This window comes from Fundulus heteroclitus, unplaced genomic scaffold, assembly GCF_011125445.2.
Source record: "Fundulus heteroclitus isolate FHET01 unplaced genomic scaffold, MU-UCD_Fhet_4.1 scaffold_53, whole genome shotgun sequence".
Taxonomy (NCBI): domain Eukaryota; kingdom Metazoa; phylum Chordata; class Actinopteri; order Cyprinodontiformes; family Fundulidae; genus Fundulus; species Fundulus heteroclitus.
Window position 1 is genome coordinate 1551466 of NW_023396956.1, and position 19911 is coordinate 1571376.

Below are 19911 nucleotides of genomic sequence, written 5' to 3' on the forward strand. Positions count from 1 at the left end.
ACGTTATGTTACGTTCTGCTGGATAGTGAGAGACCATCTGGGCAGATTTATTTGTAGAACACATTTTAGTACAAGGACAATGCAAAATGCTTTATATGATTAAAACATTGGAAAATAAAAACAAGCAAAGAACCAAATAAACAGTTGGACTAAAATGTAGGAAGATTTAAACAAAATAAAACATAGGAGAATGTAAACTAAAAGCAAATATTAATCTACTGATGGTTGTCCTTGGTAGCTCATTAAAAGATTGATGTGAATCTTTTCTGTTCAATTAATGAACAAAATGAGTGAGTCTTTATTTATGATTTTACGCATAAAAATTAAATTACATTTAGCTTATATAAAATTAACTTTCTAGTTGGTTTATGCTAATTTATCAATTTAATTTAACATTGATCAAAGTCAGGTTGCATGCATTAAAAAGGATTAGTTGTTGCTAATAGATGTTGTGTTTTTGTGCCCCACTGAACTCATCATGCTGCTGATCTCTTCATCATGGTACCTGTTAGCAGGTGGGAGATATTAGGCAGCATGTCTTCCTGAATTGTAGTTCTTGCAGGAAAACCCTGGTAGAAGCCAGTGTGTGTAAAGTCTAAATAAGACGGGAAATGATGCGTGTGATAAGACACGCCATTTTGTCTTATCTTTCATTTATAAGAAAGCTAAAGTAAGAATAAACTGGTTATGTACCATCTCACCCGAGCAAATGCGTGTCAACCATAAGATTCCAGACCCCAGTCTGCAGAGGTCGGTACTTTTCAGAAGTCCAAGGAAGGGACCGTGGTAAACCAGCGACAACATGAGGGTCAATCCAACAGAAATAACTAATCATGTTGCAGCGGGTTCTAAGAACCCTTTGCAGGGCTGCTGTGATGGTCATAATGTTATGCCTTGTTGATCTACCCTCTCTTGTGGTTTAATCATCTCTGTCTCTGTGTGACGACATTTTAAGTGGGTCAAACCTTTGCTGTGGAGGTGGTTCCGGGCACGAACCAAATCCGGGTCATCAGGATCCACTCCCAGGATCCTCATGGTGACGTACATCAGCGCCGTTCCCAACACGGAGCATTGATCTTCGAGATGTCTGCAAACAGCCGACAGAAACACAAACACCAAGGAGTTGATGGCGCTCCTAACGGCGTAGACTTCATTTACATGATGCATCTGGACCCAGTAACGCCTCAAACACATTCAGGAGAGGAGAGGTCCACTGTTATGCTGATGACACTCAGCTATATTTATACATAAATCCTGATGAATCCAATCAGTTACTTCTACTACAGTCATGTCTTGATGACATCAAAAGCTGGATGACTTTAAATTTCCTGCATTTAAATTCTGACAAGACAGAAGTTGTAATCTTTGGGCCAGAGTCCTCAAAAAATAAACTTCTTAATCAATCACTTAATCTGGATGGCATTAACTTGGCCTCTGGTAATGAAGTAAAAAATCTTGGTGCTGTTTTTTACCAAGACATGTCATTTAAATCCCATATTAAACAGGTTTCCAGAGTTTCCTTTTTTCACCTCAGGAATATCGCCTAAATCAGAAATATTTGTGTCTCTGCTCTGTCTTTATCGTAGAAAGTACTCCTGGGTCAATGTGAGCTTCTGTGCTTTCTGAAGCGGTTGAAGCGGACCCCCCCCCCCCCCCCCCCCCGGCAGATGTTCGCAGAGCGGAGACGTTGCTTCATCTATCTGTCCGATCTAAGAAACATTCTGAAGGGCAGAATCTGAAGCACAAGATAAAGACGCTGAAGATGGAGCTGTTTTGTTTTTTTAAAATAGCACCTGAAGCTTCTCAGGGTTCTGTACCGTCGAGCCAAAATGTCTCTGAAAGGCTTTGAGAAAGAATGACAGCAACAGATTTCCTTCTACGTTTTAAGGCTCTTTGGTTAGAGGATCTTCTAACGGGGAGACAGCAGGAAGGAGATTTTTACTCACAGACCCCAGCCTCCATCTGGCAGCTGAAATGAGCGCAGATATCTCACCATCTCCTTCCTCCAGGCCTCAGGCAGAGAAATCTTACCGATGTGACACATGATAGGCAGACCTGGGAGGAAACAAACATGCAAAACCATTTCAGAGACGTTACACTATTCAAAAGGTTCAAAGAAGCCTGCTTGACCTTCAGTCACTCTGCCAAAGTGTAATTTAGTCCGATTCAGGGAGCTAAGGGCTAAAACTGTGAGTGTCAGACGAGGGTACCTGGCATTATGAGGAGCAGTCCTCTATAATCCATGGGCCAGTGGCCGTCCTCGGCCTGGAGGAGGCTGAAGAAGTTCATGCCTTTGACCGCAGCGTCCGCAGCCGTCTGGGCGGCTGGGGAGTCGGGCAGGAACCGGCTCTGAGGAGATGGTCGGACATCATTATCGGTCAAAGCCGTCTAAGCTCAGTTACAGCAAAGACAAAAACAGTTTCACTCCAACAGAACCAGAGCTCTTTCAGGACCTCCGAGCTCTGGTTCTGGTTAGGGCTGTGAGGAAAACATGGGATATGTGATAAAAACCAGTAAACGTTGCTGCAACAACATTACAAATATTAAAAAGCGTTAATTTCCCTCAGGTTTGGGTTCATAGTAACATTGACAGCAGATGCAGCTGCAGGATAAATCCATCCATCAACGACTTCACCACCTCATCACCTATTGTCCCTAAAATCTCTTAATGCTGTATTAAACAAACATTTTTACTAATTAGCAACAGAGGAACAGAGAGCAGACATGCAAGATACCTAAATAATTAGGATTTCTCCAAAAAGAAGCAGGGGAGATTATTTAATGTGTTGCAGGAGCTTCTCTGTCACATGGGGAGAAAATGAGAAGCAGGATTGGGTTGGGGGGGGGGGGGGTGAACTGATGCTGGTCTGCAGCGGGACTCAGCAGACCTCCACAACTTCAGGACAACTGGTTGAGTTTAGGTGGAGGAACATTACTCATTTCTTTATTGGCCCACTAATTAAAACAAATGTTAATCCTCAACACCACAGGAGAAAATATTTGACACCTGTGGTCATGAAATGCTTTGAGCGCCTGGCGTTGTGGCGTCTGATAGACATCACGGGTCTCCTGCTGGACCGCATGATAAACTTTGCTTGTTTTGGGAGAGAGGATTAGAAAATTCAGACTTATGTCTTGAAAAATTAGACTTAAAAAAGACACTTTGTTAATATTTTCCTGTGTTTTTGGAGCCCTTTTTAAAAATAAATAAAAAATCTAACAGGACGATAGAAGACCTACGGTGTCCAGGCCCAGAGAATGAGCTTCCAGCATGGTCTGCTCTCTGTCGGCTCGCTCGTCCTCTTCCAGGTAGCTCCAGGTCTGCCTGCCCTCCACGTTAGTCAGCCTCCAGCGGCTCAGGTCTGTGGCCGGATCCGTTCTCCGAGGTCCGCGTCTCCTCCTCAGCTGCCTGGAAGAGAGACGGAGAAACCAGACGATTTAGGTTTAACTGCAGGTCATCAAAGTTCTGATTTCATTTTAAAAAAGGTTCTACATTATAAGCAGATAATGAGCTGGAGCCAGGGCCGTATCTACAGGGGGGCAACAAAGTCCCCCTAACCTTTACGTCCTGAAAATCATCATAAAAACAATTCCTGGTTTGCTCAAAAAGCTTCTTATAGCTGTCAAATTAAATATTAATTCGCTAAGATTATACAATTGTTAATATCATCCTAGATCAACGGGGCCTAAATAAACCCAGAGGTTTTCTGAACAACTTTATTTATTCAGCACTTTAAAACCAAAAGTGCTGAATAAAATACAGAAATATCCTTGCCAGCTCTACCAAGCAAAAACACAATAACATATCTCCAATTAATAAAACAGAGTAATAAATCAAAGAAAAATAGATAAAAATAATAGAATCAAAATATATAATAAAAAATATAAACCAACTTCTCAAAGTGAGTTAAAAACTAAGGAGAAATAATGTAGTTTAAGAGAAGATTAAAAAACATTTATTAAACAATGTTAAGTTATGTTTTCCTCTCTTTTATGCAGTAAATGTAACTTAATGGTCAGGGTAAGGGAATATTTTTATATCTTTATGTCAAAGCCAGACATCCGTCCATTGTGGTGAACGCCCTAATGGAGAAACATTCACTGCACGAGTTCCTTCAGTTTTCTCTAATCAAGAGAAGAATCCTCTGTCTTAAGTCCATTATGGGGGTTTCTAACAATTTACAATGAAACCTAATTAAATGAGTGCTTTAATTTGTGTTTTATGAAAATATAATCAGGGAGAAAGGCCCCAAAGAAAGTAAAATACTCACGTTGCTTCAGTCATTGCTGCTCTGTACCTCCAGAACGGGAACCAAACGGTGATCTCTGGCTCTGTAACTGTGGCAGCAGCTTAACTGTGTTTTTCAAGGAATACTCTGACCTCCTTCTGCCTCAGATAAGATCCAAACTCCTTAAACCCAAACAGAATCTCCCTGGAAGGTCACCCATTCAGATAATCTCCTTTTTCCCCTCTTATGATTTGTTTGAAGACAGAAAACTGTGAAAAGCTCGACTTCCAGCCGTCAGGAGAACTCAGAACGTCTTCAGACCCGGTTCAGACCCACAGGTCATCTTCTTCTGGAGCCGTTTCTACAGACTATGACCGTAAACCAAGGTCTTTCTGAGAAATCCTAGATCTTTCGTCTCTGGAAGCTCTTCTCCTCATTTAAGGATAAGATAAGATAAGACAAGCTTTATTGATCTCACATTGGAGAAATTCACTTGACACATCGGCTCAGCAGTCAATAATCAGAAGAAGGTGCCAAAAGTAGGAAAAGGTGCATCAGTGTGTCTTCATATATATAGTGGATCAAAAATAAATAAATAAGAAAAATAAGAATAAAAATACAAAAATAGAAATAAGGCAGAGGATGTCTTATGTACATTCACAGTGACTTATATACATGTGTGCTGACATATTCAGGTGGTAATAGCATCAGAAATCACTTCTTTCAGGATTATTGCACAGTGTATTAAATAGAATTGCACATTGGTTATTACAGTTATAATTACAGTTATAATTACAGTTATAATTACAGTTACAGTGCAGCATTGTATAATCTTATAGCAGCAGGGATGAATGACCTGCGGTAGCGCTCCTTTTTACAGACTGGATGTCTAAGTCTGACACTGAAGGAGCTGCTCAGCTCCTCTACAGTCTGGTGCAGGGGGTGGAAGGTGTTGTCTATGATGGATGTGAACTTGGACAACACCCTCCTCTCAGCTACTTCCTCCACAGAGTCTAGAGAGCAGCCCAGGACAGAGGTGGCCTTCCTCACCAGCTTATTCAGTCTCTTTCTGTCCCTCTCTGCGCTGCCAGGAGCCCAGCAGACGACAGCGTAGAGGAGGGCTGAGGCCACCACAGAGTCATAGAAGGTCTTAAGCAGAGGCCGGCTCGCTCCAAAGGACCTCAACCTCCTCAGGAGGTGGAGGCGGCTCTGGCCCTTCTTATACAGAGGGTCGGTGTTATAAGTAACACGAAGGTCCATAAAAACACAAAAAACATCAGAAGTAAAACCTGCAGAAACACCTGAGGTCCGTTTGCAGAGGAACCGACACGTCCAGCACACGTTTACTGATCTCTACCTATTGTTCTCAGCCTGTTCTTCCTCCATCTCTGCAGGACCTTGTGGGCCAGCAGCTCCTCTGCTGAGGGGCTGTGAGCGACGTCCAGACGGGGCCCTGAGGCCCCGGGGGCCTCCACGAGCTCTGGAGGAGCCTCTGTCTGAGAGACGGAGCAGGAGGAGCCGCTCTGAGGAGAAACAGGCAAATAAAGAGTCTGGGTTCTTTAATCAAGAGAATATTTACTCTTTAAACGCAGAAGAAGAGAAGAATTCAAGTAACTGCTCTGGTCCAAATTTTATGAAGTACTCCAGATCCCAAAACATATTTATCTTTATTGTTCCTATATGCCCAACTACAAACTAAACTTGTAATATTTTCATAAAGGAATGAAAGCAGACAGATTTTTTTTAGCAGGGAAGAAATGCAGAAATCATACAAACCTGGAACAGGTTCTTGTTAATGTTTTTGTGCTCGATAGAAAACTGACAGAAATAAATATGTTTATCTATTCTGAGCAGGGAGAACCAGATGTGGGTCACGCTTTCTGTAAAAATTGTAGCAGTTTATTTAACAAAGTTTAACAATTGAATTAAAAGCACTAAAGTTTGCTTTCTGATCAAATTAAGGAGAAAGCAAAAAGGAGGATTAGAAGATAAATGCTCTGAGTTGCACCCAACATGTGCATTTTTAAGAAGGCTTTAATTTGTCTGGGATACTTTTGCCTTAATTAAAACTGAAAAGGCCCCGGGGCCGGACTCTGGACCCCTGATCACCAGCAGCAGAGACTCTTTTATCTCCAGGCTGCAGCTTTGTGAAGGTTGTGGAGAACCAGCAGCTGTGGAGCTTTGTTCCAGGAAAGAGGTCAGGACGGCTGACGGACGGATCCTAACGCTCCTATCTTCTTTATCTCCTCTCCTAAAGTCAACAGGGTGTAAAACCAACGCCTGTTAGGCTGTTTGGGAGAAAAGAATGAGACCTTCAGCCTTGCTTTTATCTCCTTTACATACGTGATGCTGCTGGAAACATTTCTGAGCTGATATTAAAGTCTTATCCACCCGTCCACCTCTCCTGCTGCTTCTCTCTGTGGGTTTTTTTCCACGGCCTGTGTCCACTCTTCAGGAGGTGTGAGACCCTCAGAGAAGCTGGTAAACCAGGATCTCGCCACACTGCGTCTTAAAAGAGGAGGAAAAAAGTTTGTTTTAGAAGACCTGAAGGAGCGTTCACTGAATACACGACTGATTAAAGCTCCTGATTTCTTTATATTCAGTCCAGCAGCCGTGAAGGAGAGCTGCAGAGAAGAGAGGCCTGGATGGTCAGATGGATGCAGACAAATGTTCTCTGCAAAGAGGACATTTGTCTGCATCTTACACTACCATACACTTTATTTTAACTGAACGGTTTACACTGATTTCCGTATTATTCTTTTAATTGTGATATTTAGTGAATTTAGGACGTACTCCTAAGAAGTGCAGTAGACGTAGGAAGTGATGGATGGAAATGTTGCACTACCACACAGGACTGATCTCAGCCATCACCTTTAGGAGAGCTGAAGGCCACGATTGTTGAGAATGTCTCACAAACAGATCTGTTGCTTTTTCACGCTGCCTTCTCTGCTAAGGATCCCGTCCTGTCCAAGTGTGGATGTTACAGAGTCTGCTGCTGTTTGGTCTTTTTGGTTTGACAATGAGAAATATTGCTGGATGTTTCAATCAACGCAGCTCCACGGCGCATCAAAGCTCTCCTCTTTGCAGAAGTCTTCCACCGTCTGTCTGAGAGCTTCAGTGAGACCAGCTGCTCTGGGAAGGTCTGCATCAGTTGACTGGAGCATCTCAGACAGATCCTCTGTTACATTTACAGACCACCTCTGTAGACGCACTGCCTCGTTAACAGTGTTGCAAGATCTTGTGATTGAAGCCCAAAACGAAAGCAATTGGCTATGGAGGTCCAACTTTGGCATAATTAAAAATAAATACATAAAAAATACATGCTCAGTAAATAAAATAAGTATAAAAGAAATGCACAAACATATAGCAAATAAATAAATGTAAGCAGCAAAAATGTTAATATCTCTTTTAATTAGCTTATTTATTTATTCCTCTTTTTAATATTGCAGGCAAATCAGCTTACTGCTGTGCCTGCTTTACTGCTTTATTTATTTATTTTTCATTAGTATTGGCAACTTTATTTATTAATTTCTTAGTTTTTAAATGTATTTATTTCGGTCTATGTTTGAATATTTTTGTCTGTTTTATTCTTCCTTTTTATATTTTTACCCCTATTTATTTCCTTCTGTTCTTTTCTTATTTCTGTATGGATTTCTGCATACAGTGTGCAATAATGTTCACCAGACAGCGGCTGCATTACGCCCCCGTTCACGCGCGCTAGTACTTCTGTGTTTACGCTGCAATGTCGCCGACACCCCCCCCCCCCCCCCCCCCCATTTTAACAAGACAACAACACCAAAATAATAAGTTTTTTTAACCTACCGGGCGGGTCTTCCTCTCTTTGTGCTGTTACACAAACATGTCTGAACATCCATCCATCCATTTTCTGACCGCGTAATTCCTCATGGCGTCGCGGGCGTTGCTGGAGCCTTTTCCTGATATAAAATAATTGTAGCCGTCCAGTGGTTTCATGGCTTCCATGGTCTCTCGTCCGTACTGGCCTGCTGTGTTTATAAGGCAGCTGTATGTCGCGGTACAGAACCCTTGGCCAGCATTTCACAGACTCGCTCCGTCCCTTCAGGCTTTTGCTGTATAAATCTGGCAATCTGATACCATCAACCATCAACTTACTCTTAAAACGATCTTGTGATACGTTATCTAAAGAAGAAAAATACGTGGAGAACTCGTCAGTTTCTCTGTTTGCGTCCGCCATTGTGTTCGCCTTTTGCCAAACAGTCCGGCGCGCATGCGCGAAAAACCCGGATCAAAACAATAACAATGAAGTAGTCTATTATACACTGTCAGGGTGCGGTATGTGTGTTCCTGCTTTGAGTTTTTTCCACAGGTGGTGGTGGTGTCTGAAGGGGCGTGCCCCACACCTGCGGCTCGTCAGTGGCAGATTCCTCTGGCTTCTTAAGCAGCGCACAGACAGACGGAAGATGCCAGAGCCTTAAGCCAGTCGTGGTACGACGTGGCTTCAGACCAAGCCTTGGATTCTGTCTACTGTGAGTTTTTTGCCTTCTACGACTTTGGACTAATTTGATCTCCTGTTTTTTGTCACAGTTTTGTGAGCATGGATGCACTCACCTGTCTTGGAGTTCTGAAGAGGATTGTGTACCAGTGGAGTTCTCTGCTCAGATTTTGCTCTGGCGTTCCCCCTCTTACTCCCTTGGCATTACCAAGTCGGGCTCGAGGTTCCCCCTCCCGGATTCCACTGGCATCCACAAGCCTTCCGTACTCTGGTTAATCCGTTTGTTCACTCCTGCCTGCTGTGGTTGTCTCGGATCTCTCGCCAGCTCCATCTGCCGCCCTCCAGCCACCACCCACTTACTAGAGTAGGTACACTCGTTCCCTCGGCACTTACTCTTCCCCGGTTAGGTCTCTTCGACTAATGGTAAGCAGCGCACGTTCTGGCAAATTCCTGATTCTACCTCTTGACTTATCATTCCACTTCTTTTGCAGTCATCCCGGCCCTGACGTTCAGGCCTCGTTCCAGGCTACTTATAGCTTCGTTCTCCGTTCTGCAAATTCCTTTAAAATAAACATCTTAAAACTGTGTGCTGGTCTCCCATTCGTGTCTGCATGTGGGCTGAGCATTTGAAAAACATGACACTCTGGAGTGCTGATTTTGCCGAAAAACTGAAGTCACTGCCCGCCATCTTGCTCCTCCCTACTCTCACAGAATCCCACAGGATTTGGTTGCAACAACAAGCAGTTTTCTGGCTGTGTGAAAACGTTTCACAGGTAATTCTACAGTCAGTGGATGTACTAACACTATCAGCTACTAGGAAATTAGGTGCTGAAATATTTTACATGGTATTCATATTAAATATATATGTATGTGTATATATGTAAATGTTTTTGTATATTTATAAATGTGATATATATATGTAACCATTTTCTAACCCGCTTAGTCCCATATATATAAAGTCAGGGGAGGCAAGTAAGGCCAGGCCTAACTTGTCATCATGGAGAGAAAGAAAATATATAATGATGACATAATATAAATTGTGATTCACTCAGTCATTTGTAATAAAAGTTATTTATCTAATTTTCAAATTTTTTATCATATTCTATTTAAAATCATAGACTTTTCGCTATTTTCCATGTAAATCCTTGGTGGCGCTTGATAGTGAAGCCGGTGAGGCCGCAGCGAGCTTGGCCTCCCCTGGGATTGCGTAATCCCATGTTAACTGCGCTGGCTTCCATTCTGTGAATGCATCTTCCTGTCTCTAGATCATAAATTCAATTGTTCAAACAGTTATTAACTGATTTTCCACAATTTAATGTATGTGGATTATGAATTGTGTTTTGGTCATCAAACTGTGTGCAGGTAACATGTTTTCGTGCTGCTGGGCGATCATAACCAGCAGAGAACTGGTTGTAGGTGAGGCCTGCAGTTCCTCGGCCTCTAGGCAGGGGGCGCTCAAGGAGCACCGCTCCTGATCCTAAAACTGTAGAGTAACAGCAAGTTATGGATATTTAGCGAGTTATGCTAAACAAGTAAAGCACTAAAAAGACTCTAAACATCCAGCAGGAACAGGACTGATGAAGGAAGGCTTTCCTCCCTGGCAGTGAGCTCCACTGAGACTGAGAGACTTTTAAAACTGAAGAAGATAAAGAGAACTTTTACCGGAAAATGATATTTTTGTTCAGAAAGAGCGCCGCATGGACTTCATTTCTAAGTAGAGGTAAGACAGCGATAATTATTCATGTTTTGTTTTTGTAATGAAATGTGCGTAATGTGGGTTATAGTTTTTCAATGTATTACAAATGCAGAAACTCATCATAACTCATAAACTGTTACCAATCAAATGACAAATAATTTAGTATTATTTTTCATCAAAGAATCAATATTTTTTCCATGTCTCTTGGTGAATTGATTTGGCTCAATCAGTCTCCTTCAGCACTTTGAAATGATACTACTCTAGTGGGTCATGTGGAGGCTCTGACAATAAAGAACAAAGTAAATATTAAATTATTAAAATGCAAAAATACATACCGTAGAAAGTGATAGAAACATCTACCATGGACAGTATTTACACATTAATTTGTCTGCTACTTTTTGCCAGCCCTCTCTCCTGGCTTTAGCAGACTTTGAGGTGTTCCCTGTCGTTTTTTTTTCATACTTTATTTTTGTCATTTTAGTAATTTTAGAAATACACATTTATTCATTGAACAATTGGACCCCCCTACAACAAAAAATACAGAGCAACTAGTTTGACAGGAGCAGTTGAATAATAGTCAAAAAAAGGAAAAAAGTAATTACATTATTTATACAGTTGGTGTCAAGTTTTGATGAATCTTTTATCACTCCTGACCAGTAGGATGCAATCTTAGTACATTCCCAGAAGACATGAAAATGTCCTGCACACACATTCCTACAGTTCCTCCAACATTTTGCCCTCTCAGGGTCATTACAATGTTTACTTTTTAATGTTATGTGTAACCAAAAAACGCACCATGCATGTTCAGGAAAATTCCCTCCACAGGTCAGAACTTGAGGTGTGGATCACAGAATTACAAATATTTAACCAAACATCATCAATTATTGTTATTTTAGCTTCTTTTTTCCCATTTAACCTTAAAATATGTTGTATAACATTTTCTCTCTGTTTGTAGACATGAGTATAGTTTAGATATTGTTTTTTTTTTTTTTGTGAGGTCTTCCGTTGCTGGAATCTAATAATAAGATTTTAAGTATACCCGTCTCATCCTGCTCCAAAAAAATTATATTTTTATTGTAATGGTGTCTTAGCTGAAGGTATCTAAAGAAATCAAATTTTTCCAGGTTATAGTTATCTTGAAGTTGTTTAAAACTCTTTAATTCACTGTTGCTTGTAATATTCCAGTAACTTTTTTGTGACAACTGTGTAAGTCCCCTGTCGTTTTAATTAATGACTCAAATTCAGCATAACCTTCCATTAAAAGCTCTTGTTCTGCTTGGGAGAAAAACTGTGGGCCTTCTTTTGCCATGCTGAACAGCCAATAGCAGCGCTGCTGATCATTGTTTCTACTATCGATACATTTCCCCTTTTAAAGCGACACATGAACGCACAGTTATCTCAGATAACTCAATCCAGCCATACTAATCATAAACAACAGGTGTGTTCGAAGAACCCAATGGGGTACCGTCTCAAGAGCAACGCCCCTTTTGCCGCTTAGGTAGGGCACACAGGAGAGAACGCACGGATAACCCAGCTATTACAAGCGCAACAGAACCAGCGATATGACCGACTTCACAGCCGTTAAACTTTCCCAAGACGATGTCCCAGGCACACGGATTACTGGTCGAACTGTCGAAGAACACACCAACCTTCAGCTCAAACGATGGCTTGAGGTTCGAGGGCTTAAAAAGACCGGAAAACTGGCCGAGTTGATGAACGGTAAGCTTTGTTTTTTTTTCCTGCGCGGCGATCATGGCAGCGTCGGCCGTTTTTTTTTTTGTTGTTGTTTGCAATCACCGTCCAGGAATGGGTATATGTTTAATGTTTGTCTCATTTGAAATGTTTTTGAGTAAGCTATCCTGGTAGCAGGCTATCATGTTAGCGCCTGCTACCATGATAGCCTATATGCTATCATGGTAGCAGGCGCTACTTTATTAACATGTCGGCCACCAAAATACTCTTACCTTGACTTGATGTCGCTGGAATTGGGTCAGGATGTTCTTCGGTTGTGCCCTTTCCTCCGACAAAATGCTTGCTACATATGTAGGTGAATTTGGTAACTTTTTCCGGGTTGAACTGTTGTGTAGGCCGACCGCCCCGGTCCCAGCGCACACATTTCTCCTTGGCAGTCTTGAAGAAAACATCCTTCATATGCGGTCGATCAGCGTAACTCGAGTCGCTGTTGCCCGTTCCATAGCAACAATGTTTAAAAACCATGGTCTTAGATTTGGAAAAAGCAGTCGTTTACCGAGTAAAACCTAGGTTAACGCACGTCTCTTTTACAGCAAAACAGCGGCGGGTTTCCGGAGTTTGCCCCACTGCGTACCACGTGATGTGACGTCATCGTGACGTTGTGTTTCTAAAAATAGCTCGCGCGCGGTACCCCATTAGCCGGATCATGATTAGCCGGATGAAATCATCTTGGATGGGTCATTTGATCTCGGATGTTTTAAGCAACGTACGAAGAACGGGTCCCAGGTGCCCCTTTTTGGGTTAAAGAATAGCGAGCTTCTGACAACTGGCTGGGCCAGGAGAACCTGAATTTCCCTCCATGCTGGTCTGGTAGGAGTTTGATGGTCTGCAGAATCCCCCCCCCTCCCCTCCATCTCATCATACAGACACACAATCCATTATTCATCTGCTCTCCATTGGAAACAATTTGCGCTTGGACATTTTCACCTTAAACCGGTAATGAAGCATTAATTGTTGAAGCGGCAGATCAGCGAGATTTTTCTCACAGATGATGTCCACATAGCTATTTATTACTTCTGATAAAAAAAATTTCGGTCTCCTACCCGCATCTCTCATTTTTTCGTTCGCAAAATCCATGGAATCAAAACGATCTCGCTAGGCGTACTTTCACAGTGACGTCATAACGTGAGTCGGCAACTCGGAAGTCGGCACCCGCGCCGTCTAAATCGGAAAAGTTGTTTTGCTAAAACGGCTTTTTTACAAGATGCCTCGTTGTTGTGTCGCTATGCACTGTTCCCATGAAGACGGAAGATTGTATGAATGGCCAAAGGACACACATAGAGCCCGTTGATGGACGAAATTCGTTCAGACAAAACGTTTTGCCTTCAAAGTCAATCGGAAAGTTAGCACACTTCCACTTCTCTGCTATCGTCATTTTAAAGTGACTATTTTCTAAATTTAAAACAATATCAGTCAGGATACGCCAAAAGGCAAGTTGTAACATGATGACTATAGGCATACTCAACATTTGAATTGGATTTTTATTTATCTCCCTTTTCCAAATATTCCCAGACTGCTTCTTACTTCCACGGCAGTACCAACTATTCACCTGTCATGCCCAACAGGTGGTGCGTCGTCAGAAGCTGCTTCATCACCGCTGACCAGTACCCCTCACTCCTCTCAATCTGCCTATGAAAAAAGGGAACACCAGCGCCTAATTGATGGTGCTATGAATGAGTCTGCCATGTGGGGTAATATTGAACCCACAAATCTTGACTTTTCAGGCATTGAGCTTATTCAATCAGATCCCTGTTTCATTGATAAAGGTCAGTACGTGGAATTTTGGAAGCTCGATAATAAAGTAAAATAGGCCTACCTACATTTATATATTTTGAAACTGAGCCCAATTCATATTTTTTTTTTTATTTGCAGCTCTTCAGACCACAAAGATGAAACCACCTAAATGTGCCTCATGTAGTCAAAAGACACATGTAAGATCAAAGGCAATCCAGTGTTCAATGACAGGTAGGGATCCGAAGTGGAAGAAACTGCCATCAGGTTTATATGAGGATGATTGGGAGAGTTTGTCTGATGAGTCCAGTAGTGAGGAGGAAGATGAATTAATGGATTCAGATTATTGTTTAGACCAGGGCTGAACGATTTTGGAAAATAATCTAATTGCGATTTTTTTTTTCTTAATATTGCGATTTAATGCAACTTTTTTCCCCCAGTTTAATTTATCATGTCTTTTTAAACATATACAAACAACAAATCAATTTGTTTCCTTGCTGTGCAGATTAGTTGCTAAAACACCCGCAGCATCTAAACTCAGAGCAGAAATAATTGCGTTCTGACTACAATATATTTCAACCAAAATTACAATTTTGACTTTTCTCTGCATTAACCACAAGCAACAAAAATGGACTCTAAATAAAGATGATTGTAAACAAGGACTATTTAAAACAAGAACTTTTAATGTTTCTATTAATCAGAATATTATTCAAGAGAACAGCTTTTAGTTGATTTGGACATCAATCCTTGTTGAACATAAAGTGCAACCAACAAGCAAGTCTATGTATTAAACTGATTGACCAGTACTTAATGCTATGTATGATTATATAAACTCTAAAACAAGTAAAAAAATTCGATTATCTCACTGCTGCAACTGTCTTCCCTTCCATGTGGAGGCAAACCCACTTTAAACATTTTACCAACACCTAAAGGACGCGTCTAATTCCCTAATTGTTACATAGCCAAAAATTGCAGACTCTGCGATTTGGAAATTGTGTTTTTTTAAATCGCGATTATATTGAAAATGCGATTAATTGTTCAGCCCTAGGTGAGACGATGATATGAGGATGAAAATCTAAATCCTAAATTTCAAAAAGTGTCGTGAGTGGACCTTTTTGAAATATATACTGAATAAAATGCTATTGAAAATTATAGAGAGATTGTGACTTTCTTTTTTAAACTGCAGAGATGGTGATGGGCAGCCCTGCAAAAAACAAAGTATATTGTTTTCAAGTCTGCACTCCTATCATTATTAGCAGTGTGTATATATTGCTGTGGACCAAATACATGCTATAAACAGGTAAATACTTTCTGACCTTTCAAATGTAAATTTAAAATTAAACAGTCAACAGGATAACACAAGTATGTCTTTATTTTTAGGTTCAGGGAACTTTGTTGACAGTTCAAACAGCGTGTACTCGGTGTGGTAAAACCAACCAGTGGTCTAACCAGCCGTGTATCCGGAGAGTGCCAATTTTAAACATACTTCTTAGTGGGTGTGTACTGTTTACAGGAGCATTGCCATCCAAGTTTTTTTTCAAGCTCTCAGGTAAGTGAATCAAGTGAACAACTACAGCAGGAAAGGTGATGTGTGGTAATGTCTGTTCTGAGTAATGATAATATTTTACCATTCCAGCCTCTTGAATATTCATTGCCAAACTCTAAGGGCCTTTTTTAACCATCAGTCACAGTATCTGCATAATACTGTGATACAGACTTGGAAGACTTCCCAACAGAAGTTGATGTCAACTTTGGCTTCCAAGGAGCTTGTTTTGGGAGGTGATGCCAGGTGTGACTCAATGGGTCACAGTGCTAAGTTTGGAAGCTACAGTCTCTTAGAATTGGAAAAAAACAAGATTATTTCTGTTCAACTAGTCCAGGTATGATAGCCGTTTTCATCATTAAACCCTAATCAAGTATAACCCATTTTATTTATCATTGGGTTAAATTACCACTTTTTCAGAGTAATGAAGTGCAGGGTAGTTACCACATGGAACTGGAAGGATTGAAAAGGTGTCGTGAGGATGTCGATGGCTTTGAGATCAAAGATGTGGTTACTGACAGGCATCGCCAGGTTGGAAAGTGGATACGTGAGAATTGGCATTTTCCCCATTATTTTGATTGGTGGCATATTGTAAAAGGTAATAATGATATAGTAAAAATAGTCAAATGTGAGTGTTATAATATACTTTACAGCCAAACTGTTCCATTCTCTTGCAGGATTGAGTAAGAAATTGGAACAGCTATCTAAGCGAAAATCTTATGAGCTAGTGAAAGATTGGATCAAAAGCCTTACATATCATCTGTATTGGTGTGGGATGTCATCAGAGCCGGGTAATGGTGAGGCTATCAAGGAAAAGTGGCTGACAGCTGTAGCTCACATGCAGAACGATCATGAAAAATGTACTCATGGTCCTATGATAAAGAAGTGGTTCACACCAGGTAAATACCAGTGTTTTTTTTTTTTTCTAAATAATTCACAAATTATGTGGGGCCCATCTGGGGCCCATGGCTGGGTTGGCTCTTCACAACCACTACATTTCTTTTTGCAGGTGATGAAGATGACCGATGAAGTTTTGTCATTCTCTTCCTTTTATCTCCTCTTTCTTTCACCTTTTCTCCCTTTTTTTTCTTTTCTCTCTCCTCCTCTACTTTATCATTGTAGTGTCCAGATAACATGAAATATTTCCTGCATAAATAATAAAACTATTTACATATTTAAATCAAGCAGAGCACTATGGCGAAAGCGATAATGCTCCACTTGTGAGAGTAAAATCTGTTGTGCTTTTTCTGGTTTAATTGCCAGACAGGACATTATAAAAAAATAATAATCACAAATTATGATAATTGTTTTGTCTTACGTGGTGCTTGCTATTTCAGGCACTGAAGTTTGTGAGGAGGTCATCAAGTTGATCACAAAGCAGTGTTTCCTTGTTGACATTACAAAGATGTCCTCTGTTGGACAAACAAGTGCGGTCGAGACATTTCACAGCGTAGTCAACCACTTTGCCCCTAAGATGTACACATTTTCTTATGCTAGCATGAGGAGCAGGTTGGTTTGTCTCCACGTTTTTCAGATTTTGCTTATTATCTACAAACATATAGAAATGATCTAACCACTATATAACTTCAGGATTTACCTAGCAGCCATGCGTTACAATGAAAATGCTAGGCGACCTCAAGCAGTGACAAGCAGGTTGATGCAGCATAAGAGCCCCCATCACTGACAAGTTAATTTGTGAAACCAACAAAGGAAGATGCCATCAATCTCTCATTCAGTCGATTTTCAAAAAGACAGTGAAAGAATTTTATTAGTAATTGTTAATATTACAAAATAAACAACAATTTTGTTTACATGAATGCTTTATATTTAATTCTTTTAGCTTGGGTACTTTTTTAACTGCCAACATGTGACCTTTAAAAGGTAAAATCATCTTCATGTCCTGGGGGTGGGAAGTGGGCCCTTATACAGCTGACTGCACAGGAGGGTATCACAGCCCTGGTATCTTTGCCTAAATAGTCCCAACACCATCTCACAAATTGTCTATAGGCTATATGTCTATGCTGTTGCTTGTATTGGGACCAAGCAACCTGCAATGTCCAAACACATCACTTCCATGCCAGGATGGTCTGTGTCAGGGATTTCTCCATCCATATCCTCTCTGGCTTCTTCCCACTGAGCTATATAATACACTGGAGTGCTGATTTTGCTGAAAAACTTTAGTCACTGGCCGCCATCTTGCTCCTCCCTACTCTCACAGAATCCCACAGGATTTGGTTGCAACAACAAGCAGTTTTCTGGCTGAGTGAAAACGTTTCACAGGTAATTCTACAGTCAGTGGATGTTCTAACACTATCAACTACTAGGAAATTAGGTGCTGAAATATTTTACATGTTATTCATATTAAATATATTAATATGTATATATAAGTATGTATATATGTGTATATATATGTATACACATATGTAAATATATGTTTATGTATATTGTTATTTATATATTTATAAATGTTATATACATATATTTAAATGAATAAAATGCAAAATATTTCAGCACATGACTTTCTCGGTACTTGATATTTTCAGAACATAACATAAAACTATATGGCATTTGACATTTTAAAAGTCTTAAGCCCCCCCTGAACATGAGAAAATCCTCGTTATTCGATGCTGTAGCACATATTCCCTAGTTACTGGGGGGAAATAGGGAGTACCAATATGGCGGCTGGTGGCTTCAAAGCGACTCGTTCAAACAGGGGCTATTAGCACTCCAGTGTATAATAGAGATCAGTGCTTCTTCCATCTTAGCAACAACCAAGCTGATTTCCTGGCAACAGATGCACTCTCTCACAGAATCCATTATTGGCAGTGAGAACAGGAAGACCTAAAAAATAAGATTGATTAATTGTATATTTGTATATGAATTACACACCATAACTGATTTGCTAAAGTCACTATTAATGCATTTATGGTAAGTTGGAAATGGATTTACATTTCAGGAAATATTTAGTCCTTACTATTACTCTGTGTATATTTTTTTATTTTATGTAAGTATGTAGGCTAAATATTAATTAACCTATACTGTTTATAAATTGTTGTCAAGTGATTCTTTATGATAACTAGCACCCCATCATTGGGCCTAACTAGCCAAGGGAATAGATTCATTTTGAGTTGTGAATAACTGCTCATTCATTTTAGTGACTTTATTGATCTTAAAGTGGAGAAATTAATTTCTCACTTCGGCTCAATAATCAAAAGAAGGTGCCAAAAGGAGTAAAAGGTGCATGGGGTATATACAGTGCTTCCACATATATACAGTGGATCGAGGTAAACAATATATACTTTGAATTGTTTCTTATATCATGCCAATTACATTTGATGATCAAATATCAGATGCTGGATTCCAGACAGAACGCGGTTGCCCGATTTTTAACAAGCACGTCTAGACGTGAACACATTACCCCTGTTCTGTCGTCACTCCACTGGCTTCCAGTCTGTTTTAGAATTGATTTTAAACTCCTGCTGTTTGTTTTTAACGCCATTTATGGCTTGGCCCCCTCTTACTTGTCTGAGATTTAAACTTTTCGCAATTGTGGCAGAGCCTTGCGCTCCTCCTCCTAATCATTGCTAAACCGGCATTTTAGCAATTAAATGTCTATGGTGCCTAAAAGAAAATGATGTCAACATATGAAAAAATATTTAAACTGCATAGTTAAAAAAAACGTGTCCTACCATTCATCTAATCCCGACGTCCAATCTCCACTCCTTGTCCGACTCGCTGTTGTTCGTCCGCTGCCTTGTCTTCATCTGAAACGTCTGGGTTGAACGTGTGAGGCTTGAGACACAAATATTCTTCCTCCGACACATCAGAATCGTCACCTGGTAGGAATCGCTCGGTTGAAGTCAAAATTTCACTTTCAGACTTCTCGTCATCGCCCTCGCATGTAATGCAGTAATCCGCCATGTTGAGATGAACGTTCACGTTCTGACGTCACAACTTCCGGGTTGGAAGGCGCTTGAAATGTTATCAGAATCTTTTCCGATTTTCTCTTACATGTGAAAAAATATATATAAAATTCGGTGGTATATGTATTTGTTCATATTTTGCTACATATATACATAAAGTTAAGTCAAACTGACGGACGCTTCATAACCGGTATAACTGGACAATCAAACCATGGACTTTTTAAATGTGTCAGTCAGACGTTGTGCTGACCGGTGGGGAAATTTAGGGTTTTTGTGAACGTGTCATATGGAATATCTACAGCAGTACTGTGGTACTGTGTGTGTGTGTGTATATATATATATATATATATATTAGTCATGGCCAAAAGTATTGAGAATGACACAAATATTATATTTTCACATGATCTGCTGCCCTCTGGTTTTCATGTGTGTATCAGATGTCATCACATACATACAGAAATACAATTGCAATCATATTATGAGTAATAAAAGCTTTTAATGACAGAATGAGTTAATGCAGCAAGTCAATATTTGCAGTGTTGACTCCTCTTATTCAGGACCTGTGC

At 40.4% G+C, this 19911-nt stretch overlaps 1 protein-coding gene across 1 annotated transcript in view; it reads right to left on the reverse strand.

Moving 5' to 3' along the window:
* The window catches only part of LOC105916498 (lanosterol synthase), a 28305-nt gene extending 23783 nt beyond the window's left edge, over positions 1-4522 (reverse strand). Inside the window, exons 1-5 of the mRNA XM_036132715.1 lie at positions 4272-4522; positions 3241-3409; positions 2211-2349; positions 1947-2055; positions 966-1087 (exon numbers count right to left, since the gene is read on the reverse strand). Of these exons, the coding sequence (XP_035988608.1) occupies positions 966-1087; positions 1947-2055; positions 2211-2349; positions 3241-3409; positions 4272-4285 (553 nt within the window). The 5' untranslated portion in view covers positions 4286-4522. The remainder of the gene's footprint in view (positions 1-965; positions 1088-1946; positions 2056-2210; positions 2350-3240; positions 3410-4271) is intronic.
* Between the last annotated feature and the right edge of the window lie 15389 nt (positions 4523-19911).